The sequence below is a fragment of the Cupressus sempervirens genome, chromosome 7, assembly GCF_028749045.1.
Source record: "Cupressus sempervirens isolate cs-2001-9-10 chromosome 7, ASM2874904v1, whole genome shotgun sequence".
NCBI lineage: Eukaryota > Viridiplantae > Streptophyta > Pinopsida > Cupressales > Cupressaceae > Cupressus > Cupressus sempervirens.
Window position 1 is genome coordinate 315,834,319 of NC_143124.1, and position 12,623 is coordinate 315,846,941.

General features: G+C 36.7%; 1 protein-coding gene across 1 annotated transcript; it reads left to right on the forward strand.

Annotated features, from left to right (window-relative positions):
* The first annotated feature begins 1,626 nt into the window (after window positions 1-1,626).
* LOC149546687 (protein argonaute 7-like) lies at window positions 1,627-11,059 on the forward strand. Its single transcript, XM_089794032.1, has 4 exons — window positions 1,627-2,162; window positions 9,974-10,118; window positions 10,322-10,451; window positions 10,644-11,059. Exons 1-4 carry the CDS (start codon window positions 1,627-1,629, stop codon window positions 11,057-11,059), a joined length of 1,227 nt encoding a protein of 408 aa, XP_089650158.1.
* Window positions 11,060-12,623: the final 1,564 nt, after the last annotated feature.

Below are 12,623 nucleotides of genomic sequence, written 5' to 3' on the forward strand. Positions count from 1 at the left end.
GATTAAGATTTATATAGCTAGATAATGGATCAAGGAAAACCTACCCATCATAAAAAGGGATTAAAGGGATTAATGTAGTGATAATTTTGGTGACCATCTAAGAACCCAATCAAATTATTGTCTTATTATAAATGTGATAAATAAATATTGAGAGAAAATTACAAACAATAATATTATTATATGTCCTCAATGTTAATCCTAATTTGTGTTCTAAAAATGTGTCATGTCTAGATGAACATGGTTGGGATTTTAGAATAATTGGCCACATTCACCATATGCAATAATAGGCTTTGGCATGCAAGTGCCACAAATCCAATTAGGTTGATCTATAAGAAAACATGAGAATATGTGTCTAAGGATCTCTTAGTAACTAATAAATGAATAGGTCAATCCCCGCCAACCAAATGATATAATAAAAACCTAATAGGGTAACCTTTGGATAGAATATAATAGGTAAAATAGGCCAAATTTAGCACAACAATACCTATTCAAACATTTTCAAAGTTAAATAAGGAGGAGCTCGACAAAGGCTTGACACTACTGTTGAATCTTCTAAATCCAATCAAATGCATTATATTAGAAGCCACTCATTAATTATCTAATATGTTTGATATTTTCCTTAATGAAATTTTACTCATCCATTACTTGAAGAAAGAAAGGAATCTAGATAATGTTTTGAAATAAACATTATCTAAATCTTTGAACCCTTAAAATATTAAACAAATATCTATATAGTCCTATCTAGAATTCTCTTATCGAAATGCCCTTATACGAAATAGCACAATGAATCTAGACATTGAACCAAGAAGAATGAGAGGACTCACACTAATGACTGACTTGATTTTAATAAAAACGAGTCCAAATAAAGTTTAATGATGAAGAATAATCTATTACTATGATACTTCTAGTTGAATTGTGTTAAAAAAAGAATTGACATCAAGCGAATAACCTTCTAATACCCCGTTATCATTTGGCACATAAGCCTAAGGCATTGAGGATGATCCGAATTCAAGTTTAACCCGCAAAATATTTTGAGCTGCAACGAAGCTGTCGAGGCACACAATAAAAAGCTTGAAGTTATATTGATAAAGGCACACGAATGTTTTATCATTCCATCTATTGTTCTACAGAAGTTGAATCGAATAGAATTTAATGCGTTATATGTTTCACACTTCGAAATGGAAAGAAACAAAAAGATGCCCCATCCGTTCTGTGGCACACTACTGGCAATTTGAAACGAAACCAACCGATTTGTATTGGTTATATATTTCCCACTGTTACTCCGTAGAAGAGCAAGAAATTCCCTCCGTCTTCATCTGTCCCGCTCAAGTTTAACTTTGCAAAACCGTTTAGTTAAATCGTTGTTGCGGTTAACAGAGGGGCGAAGGGAAATTTTTGTTCCAGCAAAGTAAAAGTCATGGCCAGTGGAAGTAACAGTCAGCACGGGCAACAGTGGGTGGAAGCAAAGAAGGGTAAGGGAAGGCCCAAGAGAGAAAAGTTGTGGTAGCAGTAAATCATTTCCAGGTTGAGTATCCCCTTGAGCTTCACAAGTATATATTCCTTTACAATCTGCGCATATCGACCGAAGCTCCTCTTGAAGCTTCTGGAAGCGGGACTAATGAGTCTATGGCGGATGAAGGAGACATTATTAGTAAATTCATAGACGATTTGGAGTCAGATAGAAAGCCTGTCTTCGATGGTAAATTACTCCTTTACAGTCCATTCGAATTGGAAGAAAGGGATTACATGGTGAATCTTCCTGCAAGCGCACCCAATGTCGCCCAGATATATAAGGTGAGACCCATAAAGGCGAACGGGACGCCGGAGTTGCTGAAAACAGTGGATGCTGTTATAAAGGAGAATATCAGACGCAACCACATAATTTGTGGACAAGCTTTCTATAATAAACCAGTAAGCCCTTCTAATGGTGACGTTGCAATTCAACGTGGCTTTTCAATGAGTCTCAGGCGTACTGAAAACGAGGGATTTAATCTTTATGTGGATTATTCGATCGCGGCCTTCTACATGAAAATTTCCGTACTTGATTATTTGGAGGCGGAAGGTATATGGTCGCGCTCTCGCGATGTCTTTGAGCGAAACAAAGCAGAAAGTGCTCTGACAGGTTTGAAGGTGACCGTCAATCACCGGCAGACAGTACAAAAGTTCACTGCGGGGCATCACGAATGTGTTGGAATATTTAATGCTCTTGGCTGTTTGCCCCTTGAGCCAAACGCCCACCTATCACCTAATGGTTCAGAACAGATAGAAAAACATGAATCTGGTAGGTGAGATTTTCGAATTTGGAAATGAGAGGGAAAACCATTTTAGGTTAGAAGACAAAAGGAATGATTCATTCATTCTATTGAGTGCAGATCAAGCAGATCAGAAAGAAGTTGCAGAGAAGAGCAGTGGAAGAAGATCAGCAGATTCAGTCGTCAGAGTGCAGAGAAAGAAGTTTGTTTTATTTTGTGCCTGCAGTTGCACGTCTTCTCTCCGATCATTTTGTAAGTTTATTATTCATTGGATTCGACCTGTGAAGCAGTGATTGCTCCAGGGGTTTTTGTATACAGCCATTAGAGCTGCAAGTTTAAAGTTTGAAGTATTGAAGTCATTTGAAGTTTTTAGGGTAAATATAGGGTTGTCTGGTTGAAGCTGAAGGCTCCCAGATTTGTAATAGTTTAAATCTCAGTTGAATAGAGAGCAAGCATCCATTGTTCTTCATCTTCTATTTATTGGATTTAACAAGTTTGGTTGAAAGCTTTAAACTTTGGCTTTCTGGTTTTTAATGGTGAAAGATTTCACGTTGAAATATTTCTTAGGTTATATTTCTTAAGTTTGAAACATAACACTCGACATCTTCTCTCTCAGTTGGAGCCGAGCTCACTCGGCATCCATTGGTGCCGAGCAATTTTTGTGTGCCAAGTTATTCCTGTGCCGAGCTCACTCAGCACCTCTTGTCTGTCAGTCGACACCAAGCAAGTGTCGAGCTATCTGGCACTCGGCACCTTCATGTGCCGAGTAAAACTGGCACTCGACACCTTCATAGGCCGAGCTGTTTTTTAAGTGCCGAGTATGAATTGTTTTCTAGGTTAAGTTGTGAGCTTGATTTTTAATCTATATTTCTCACATGGTATCAAAGCTTTGAGGCCCCACATCCACAGTGAGTTATGGCATTTGTTTTTCTTGGGATATTTGACATGGCAGGAGATGCAGGAAAGATATGGCAGTAGCCACCATCATTTAATGGATAGAATTATGATACATTTGCAAAGAAGATGAAAACCATTATGGTTGCAAATGATTTGTGGGAGTTTGTAGTTAATGGATTCAATGATGTAACTGATCCAACCTAGTATGTTGCTCTCACAAATGCACAAAAGACTCATTTGAAAGAGTCAAGGAAGAAGGATGCTAAGACATTAAGTTTGATTGAAGTAGCAATGACAGAGACAGTATTCCCAAAGATTGCAGCAACAAATTATGCAAAGGAAGCATGGGATATCCTTGAGACGAACTTTAAGGGGACTGATAAAGTCCGTACTGTAAAGCTACAGAACATCAGGAGGGAGTTTGAGAACCTTCAAATGAAGGAGAATGAATCAGTTGCAGACTTCAGTTCAAGAACCTCCAATGTGATTAACCAACTAAAGTCAAATGGAGAAGACTATCAAGAGCAGAGGATAGTGGAAAAGATATTGAGGAGTTTACCTCATAAATATGACAACTTGGTCATGACCATAGAAGAGGCAAAAGACCTCACTATTTTGATAATGGATGAGTTGATGGGTTCTCTTCAAACCCATGGGTATAGGATCAATAGATCCACATCTTCTTCTACCCAAGACCAAGCATTCAAGGCTTAGTCAAATCCAAAAGGAAGGGGGAGAGGAAGAAATGGCTCGGGCAGGAACTCCGGAGGCCGGGGTAATGGAGGACAAAGAAATGTTGCAGCAGAAAGCTCAGGAAGAGTAGATGGAGCAAGTAGCTCACAAAATACTTCAAGAGGAGGTAAGAAAAACTACAACTCAAATAAGAGTAATGTAGAATGCTACTACTATCATAAATATGGGCATTATGCAAATGAATGCTAGAAGAAGCAGAAAGATCAGTCAAGACAAGCAAATGTGGCTGATGTGAATATGGAAAGTGAAAACACTACCTTCGTCATGTCTAATGTTGGTGAAGAAGGAAGCCCTGAGGTTTGGTACCTCGACAGTGGATGTAGCAACCACATGAGTGGTAATGAAACCTTGTTTTCATTCATTGACAAGAGTTTCAAATCAGAAATTAAGATGGGTAACAATGGAACTCTACCTGTTGTGGGCAAAGGATCTATTATGGTCTGCACCAAGAAAGGTGAGAAAAAAGAAATACAAAATGTGTATTTCGCCCTTGGTATGAAGCACAATTTGATGAGCATTGGTCAGCTCATTCAAAATGGATACAAAGTGCTGATGGAGAATGACATGTGTGTCATTCAAGAAAAGGATGGGAGCAAAAACCTACTTGCAACAGTTCAAATGACCAAGAACAGAATGTTTCCTTTGAGGATAGAGACATGTTTCTCATCTCAAGTTTGTGCTGCACCTCCCACACAATCAGCTCTAAGGAGTGTGATTGAAGATCCCTCATGGCTATGGCACCTCAGGTATGGTCATCTTGGCTATGCTGGTTTAAATTTATTGTCAAATAAAAGAATGGTAGAAGGTTTGCCACATGTAGGAAATTCTTGTGACAAGTGTGAGGCTTGTATTTTGGGTAAGCAACATAGGCTTCCCTTTAATTCTGGAAATTCTAGGAGGGCTAGATATCCATTAGAATTAGTGCATATTGACCTAGTCAGTCCTATGCAAGTTACTTCCATTGGGAAGAGTACATATTTTATGACATTCATTGATGATTTCAATCGTAGGACTTGGGTGTATTTCTTAAAGAACAAATCTGAAGCATTTGATAAATTTGTAGAATTTAAAGCTCAGGCTGAAAGAGAATGTGGACACTATATCAAGGTCCTAAGATCAGATAGAGGAGGGGAGTATACCTCCAATTATTTTGTAAATTTTTGCAAGAAACATGGCATAAAGAAAGAACTCACAGCCAATTATACACCACAGCAGAATGGAGTGGCTGAAAGAAAGAACATGACCATTGTTGAAATGGCAAGAAGCATGATGAAAGAGAAAGGTCTCCCAACTGAATTTTGGGGAGAGGCTATGGCAACAACAGTTTACCTAATTAATAGGTGTCCTACAAAGACAGTCCGTGACAGAATTCCAATGGAAGCTTGGTCACGAAGAAGATGGACAGTTGAACACCTAAGGGTGTTTGGATGTGTTGCATATGCACATGTGCCTAAAGAGCAAAGGAAAAAATTTGATGACAAAGGTGTGAAATGCATTTTCACAGGGTACAGCCCAGAATCAAAGGCATACAGATTGTATGACCCATTGAACAACAAGATGGTGCTTTCAAGAGATGTGAAATTTCTTGAAAATCAGTCTTGGTATGATTCAACTAATGAGTCATCGAGCACTTCTAGTAAAGTGCCAATTATGAGTGAAGAGGATGCTGATGAACAGCAAGAAGGAGCAGATAGAAGAAAAGGCAAGCAGATTCAGACATTGCCGAGCTCCTCTAGGCATGACCGAGTGTCAGTGTCGAGTACCAATGCAGACTGACCTAGTCGGCAATGCAACAGCAATGAAGATTCTAATCCCACACTCTCCTCCCTGTTACCAAGAAAGACCAAAAGTCTTAGGGAGATATACCAAGATGAAAGGTATGAAGATTATGATGAGAGTGTCAATTTTGCATTATTTTCTCATAGTGATCCAATATATTTTAAGGAAGCTATTAAGGAGAAGAAATGGTGTAATTCCATGGATGAGGAAATAGATGCCATAGAAAGGAATGAGACATGGGAGCTAACTAAATTTCCTCCCAAGAAGCAAGTGATTAGAGTGAAATGGGTCTATAAGACCAATGCAATGTTGAAGGCAAGATTGATAGGCATAAGGCAAGGCTAGTAGTCAAGGGCTACAAACAGTAGTATGGAAGAGACTATGATGAGACCTATGCCCCAATTGCAAGAATGGAAACCGTGCATGTTGTCATAGAAATTGCAGCTCAACACAAGTGGAAGGTATTTCAAATGGATGTGAAGTCCGCCTTACTAAATGGTGTATTGAAAGAAGAAGTGTATGTGGAGTAGCCACCTGGTTATGAAGTTGCAGGTGAAAAACATAAAGTATATAGATTGAAGAGAGCTCTTTATAGGCTCAAGCAAGCTCCACGGGCATGGTACAATAGGATTGACTCATATATTGATGAGCAATGGCTTTAGCAAAAGCAATGGTGAGCCCACTCTTTACATCAAGGCAGTAGATGGTAATGTATTGGTTGTTGTCTTGTATGTAGATGATTTGATTTTTACTGGTAATGACAAGGCTCTAATTGGTGAGTTTAAAGAGGCCATGAAAAGTGAATTTGAAATGACAGACCTAGGTCTCTTGAAATACGTTCTAGGCATAGAAGTAAAACAAATGCATGATGGCATCTCCATCTCTCAAGAAAAGTATGCAGGTCAGATCTTGGAGAGATTCAAAATGCAGAATAGTAAGGCAGCCCCCACACCAATAGCAGTAGGTCTAAAGTTGAGCAAGGAAGACTCTAGCAAGAGAGTGGATCCAACACTATACAAGAGTATGGTTGGAAGTCTAATGTATTTGACAGCAACTCGGCCAGACCTAATGCATGCAGTAAGTCTGATTTCCAGATTTATGGAAACACCAAAGGATTCCCATTGGCAAGTGGGAAAAAGGATCCTAAGGTATGTGAAAGGTACCAAGGGATTTGGAATTTTGTATACTGCATCAAATGAATTCAAGTTGATTGGTTACATTGGTAGTGATTGGGCTGGAAGTATAGATGATAGGAAGAGCACTTCCGGATACATGTTTCATATGGGATCGGGTGCAATTTGATGGATATCCAAGAAGCAACCTATTGTTGCTCAATCTACAGCAGAGGCTAAATCTATAGCAGCAAATGCAGCAGCATGTCAAGCTATTTGGTTAAGGAGGATCTTGACAGAATTGAATGAAAGGCAAGAGGATGGAACCACAATTTATTGTGACATCTCATCAATTGCATTGTCCAAGAATCTAGTCTTCCATGGGAGAAGCGAACACATAGAAATCAGATATCACTTCATCAGAGAGTTGGTGGAGAACGGGGATATCAAGATGAATTTTTGCAAGTCAAAGCAACAGCTAGCAGGCATTTTTACCAAGCCATTAGGCATTGGAACTTTTGTACGCCTAAAAGAGAGTCTTGGTGTAGTTGATGTGGATCAACTATGATCCTTGATTATTTGGCTCGAGACAAAGCAGGAGTGTTGGAATATTTAATGCTCTTGGCCATTTGCCCCTTGAGCCAAACGCCCACCTACCACCTGACGACTCAAAACAAATAGAAAAACATGAATGTGGTAGGTCATATTTTCGAATTTGGAAATGAGAGGGAAAACCATTTTAGGTTAGAAGACAAAGGGAATGATTCATTCCTTCCATTGAGTGCAGATCAAGCAGATCAAAAGAAGTTGCAGAGAAGAGCAGTGGAAGAAGATCAGCAGATCCAGTCGTCAGAGTGCAGAGAAAGAAGTTTGTTTTATTTCGTGCCTGCAGTTGCACGTCTTCTCTCTGATCATTTTGTAAGTTTATTGTTCACTGGATTCGACTTGTGAAGTAGTGATTGCTCCAGGCATTTTTGTATGCAATCATTAGAGCTGCAAGTTTAAAGTTTGAAGTATTGAAGTCATTTGAAGTTTTTAGGGTAAATATAGGGTTTTCTGGTTAAAGCTGAAGGCTCCCAGATTTGTAATAGTTTAAATCTCAGTTGAATAGAAAGCAAGCATCCATTGTTCTTCATCTTCTATTTATTGGATTTAACAAGTTTGGTTGAAAGCTTCAAGCTTTGGCTTTCTGGTTTTTAATGGTGAAAGCATTCACATTGAAATATTTTCTAAGTTATATTTCTTAAGTTTGAAACAGAACACTCGGCATCTTCTCTCTCAGTTGGAGCCGAGCTCACTCGACATCCATTGGTGCCGAGCAATTTTTGTGTGCCGAGTTCTTCCTGTGCCGAGCTCACTCGACGCCTCTTGTCTGTCACTCGGCACCAAGCAAGTGCCGAGCTATTTGGCACTTGGCACCTTCATGTGCCGAGTAAAATTGGCACTCGGCACCTTCATAGGCTGAGCAATTTTTTAAGTGCCGAGTATGAATTGTTTTTTAGGTTAAGTTGTGAGCTTGATTTTTAATCTATATTTCTCACAAAATGATCATGTCAAGGACATTATGTTCGAAATTAGAGGATAGGTGATCAGTATCATGGACTACTATAGAAACAATTACAGAGAGATTCAAAATGTAAATCTTCCATGTTTGGACCTCAGCACGAACACTAAACAGATTTATGTTCCTATGGAGTTCTATTTTATATGTGAAGGACAGAGGGTTCCCAAGCATAATTTGAATGTTGGACATGAACAAAAGTTGAAGGAGCGTGTCGAGCTTTCAGTCAGGCAAAAAAAAATCAATGAAATAATGGGAAGCTTATAGGGACCTGGACAATTAGTATCTGTTGATTATTTTTATATATCAGTTTCAGTAATCAAAGTGTAAAATTTAAGTTCTGGCTTCACAAGAATTATAATTCAATCGTGAACTCACAGGCCCGTTTATCAAATCATAAGCTAAAATGTTTAGGTTCAAGGATTAGTGTAAATTTAGTAGATTGGATTTTATTTTGGTGGGTTTGATTTTTTGAAAATTGTTAATCGAATCTTTCTCAGCTAAGGTATGATAAGGAATGCATAATTATTTATTCTTGTGAAAATTAGTTAGACGGCTAAAGTGCACATCTTTAAGGTTCACTTTTAAAGTTTTAAATTATATTTTACAAGTTTGATTTCATTTGGAATTTTACATTTTTTAGAACAAAAAAATTGCAGTATTTTTAGTACTTGCCCTTAAATTTTAATATATTTTTAAATGCATAAATATTATCTTATATTATTTATATTATCAATATAATAACAAGTATCATATAGTAGTGTGGGAATAAATTGTTTAAAAATAACATGATTTATAATTAATAAGTGGTTTAAAAATAAAGTAAAAATATAATTATCTTTAAATAATCATTTGATAAAATATGATTAAATAATATAATCTATAAATTAGGTGGAAAAATGGAATATGGAGAACCTCGAAGAAATGGCTCTTATAAAACCAAAAGAATTTAGCCAATCATCTATTTTTTCTATTATATAAAATTTATAAATAAATTAGCAAATACAATAATAATTCTATAACCATAATATATATTTTTTCTTAAGAGATTATATAGTACAAGTATATATGATTTTTTAAACATTTTTAACTAAATGATTAAAAATACATTCTAAATTTTATAATATTAAATATATAAAAATTTAAAGTAATTCTTTGACATATAATAATATTAAATATTAATATAATATAATCTATAAATATAAAAATACATTTTTAAAAAATTATGTTTTATTCTTGTACAATTCTTGTGTCTATATTATTATTAATTAATTTATTAATGTATTAATTTAAAATAAAATTTTAAAATGATTTAATGGTCAGTAAAAAATTGAATAAACAATAAATAATGCAATAGTACTACTTACAAATACTAATATATAATATAAATCAATGTATTAAAAAATACATGAGAGTTGTTTTCTTAATTATATTTTGGTTCCTATGGTTTCTGCAAAATAGAAGAGTGGCCTTTTCTCTGATTGCTCAATATGAGCTAATTTAAGTACGTAGACCATTTCATGAAAAACATGACAAACGAATGAGCGTAGAACGTTTTATGAAACTGCCTTGATAACTTTTAATTCATTTTTTGACATTTGTTACCGTGATGGATGCAGAGGTCGGTACCTTGCCGATTTTAATGTGAAAGTGAGGCAAGCAATGACTCAAGTGCAAGCACTAGACGCACCTGTCTTAAGCTTCCGCAACAGAAATGTAACGCTTGGCGAAGAGAAGAGGCAATGGACCATGAAAGGGAACACTGTTTGCTCTGAAACAATATTGCTAAATGGGGAATCATACACTTCCACAAGCATCAACACCGTGCGGCCAAAAAATGAAATGCAGTGAATGCGTTTAAAGACATGCTGGTGGCTAGGTTCATAAATGTAGGCATCTGAATCGGAACAAATCCAAATATCATCCGATATTATGTGTGGGAGGACGTGTTAAACAATGTGACACAGCTGAAGAACACACTCACAGATGTCATCAAGGAGGATCTGGATATTCTCATCTGTATTCTGGAATGCAAGCACCATGGATACACAAACCTCAAGTTTGTATGCGAGACCGAACTAGGCGTGCTAACGCAATGTTTCCTGTTTAAAAATGTGGAGATGTGCTTTCAAAACGCAGTGAGATTCTATTCAAATTTGCCAAATTTTGCTTCCCAGTACTTGACAAATATTGCTCTCAAAGTGAATGCCAAGTTAGGCGGGCAAACCGTGGTTCTCGGGAATAACTTACCAGGCATTGGATAAGCTGTTGTTGTGTTTTTCGGAGCAGACACTAATCATCCGAGCAATTGTGATAAAGAATGCAGTTCAGTTGCTGCTGTTGTTATGAGCTCAAACAAGAATTTCAACAAGTACGCAGTCAAAATGCAATTGCAGGATCACCGTCAGGAAATAATTAAAAATCTGGGAGTCATGTGTCTGGAATTGCTTGGGGATAAAAGGCCTCAATGGATCATAGTCAAAATGCAATTGCAGGATCACCGTCAGGAAATAATTAAAAATCTGGGAGTCATGTGTCTGGAATTGCTTGGGGATAAAAGGCCTCAATGGATCATAGTGTTCAGAGATGGGTTTGGTGATAGTCAGTTGGATGAAGTCCGCCAAGAAGAGTTAGAGGCGTTGAAGAACACATTGAAGGTGAAGGCAAACGGTTATAGTCCAAGACTCACGTTCATTGTAGCGTAGAAGCACCATCGCACGAGGCTATTCCGAGAAAGAGAAGATGAAAACATGCCACCTGGGACAGTTGTGGACTCTGATTTAATTGTTCAGCCATTAGCAATCAACTTCTATCTATGCAGTCATTATAACGACCGGCCGCGAACCAACAAGGCAACATATTATTACGTTTTGGAGGACGACGTCGAGGTCAGTAAAGAGCATCTACAGAGACTGATATATCATCGGTGTTTCACCTTCGCCACTTGCACAAAGCCTGTGTCGCTCGTGCCTCCCGTATATTATGCTGACCGTACAGCCTACAGAGGCTGACTGTACGTTGACGCACTGAGAAATTCTTCCGTGTCGAACAGTTACCCTCAACTTATTCCTAATATATGACTTAGGGGAAACAAATCCATGTTTTTCATTTGATACCGTTGTCTATGTCACGGGCCCCAACATGTCTTATTTCTCAACTGGAGCATGTTAATGAATTTACAGCCATATTTCGATAAGTTCTTTTCTCGATTTTGAATACTATGATTTTGGTACCATTTTTTGACTTGCCATGCTAGTTTCCATTATTCGTTTATTTTGGGACAGTCTACATAATGAGATAGGGAGTATTGCATATTTAAACAACAATTTAGCCAAAATTTATTTCTATTTTAATATTATTAATGAAATTGTTTGGTTGGAGGCATAGGAAATGAGAATAGGAATGCATATTGAGAATATGAATGAGACTATCTTAATAATAGCTAATTAATGAAAATAGGAATATATATTCCTATTCCCTATTGCAATTGGCTTACCAAATACTTCAAGCAACCAAACAGACGCTAAGGGCCCATTTGACAATGAGAATATAAGCGGAATAGGCATATGTAAATTCTTAAAATTTTGAATTCTTCGTTTGGATGCACCAAATTGGAATTGGAATATGAAGTAAAATAGGAAGACGTATTCCAATTTTGGCCCAAAAATGAGGTTTTGCAATTCCACCCAAATAGGTATTATTGGAATACGTATTCCTATTCCACTTTTATTTATTTTAGAAAACATAAATTTTGGGGTCCGCAAATTCCCCATCAAATATTGGCTAAACCAAACAAAGAACAAAAATACGTAGCCCCATTTTCTATTCCAGAATAGCTATTCCTATTCCCCTATTCCTATTCCCATAGCCAAACGGGCCCTAAAAGTTTTTAACTTAGATTTTGTACCAATATCTCTTTCGGAATAGTGGCTTTTAACAATAGTTTATTTTTAGAAATTAAATTTAACTCTCAATAAAATGTAAAAAATTAAATAGATTACAACATATATTACAGCTCACTTCCTAATGATAATGCAATATGACTATTTAATAGTAATTATTAAATAAATTAAAAATAACACAACACTTTTTAAATTTTTTTATTAAACTATAAATATTATAAAATTGTTAAAATTGGTTGAAATTGTAGGCTGCACAATCGGTTCCATTATCCATATACATTTTTAAATGTAGATAAACATTTCAATCAAGAATGACACATGCAGAAGAAACAACAAGAAATAACTTACCAATATAGAACTGGTACAT

What these genes read in the sequence shown, in the direction of transcription:
- LOC149546687 (XM_089794032.1), top strand. Translation starts at nt 1,627, where the DNA reads ATGGCGGATGAAGGAGACATTATTAGTAAATTCATAGACGATTTGGAG. An exon ending in CACCGGCAGACAGTACAAAA is followed by an intron (nt 2,163 to 9,973) that starts GTTCACTGCGGG and finishes TGATGGATGCAG; the next exon opens with AGGTCGGTACCTTGCCGATT. An exon ending in ACTAGGCGTGCTAACGCAAT is followed by an intron (nt 10,452 to 10,643) that starts GTTTCCTGTTTA and finishes TTTTCGGAGCAG; the next exon opens with ACACTAATCATCCGAGCAAT.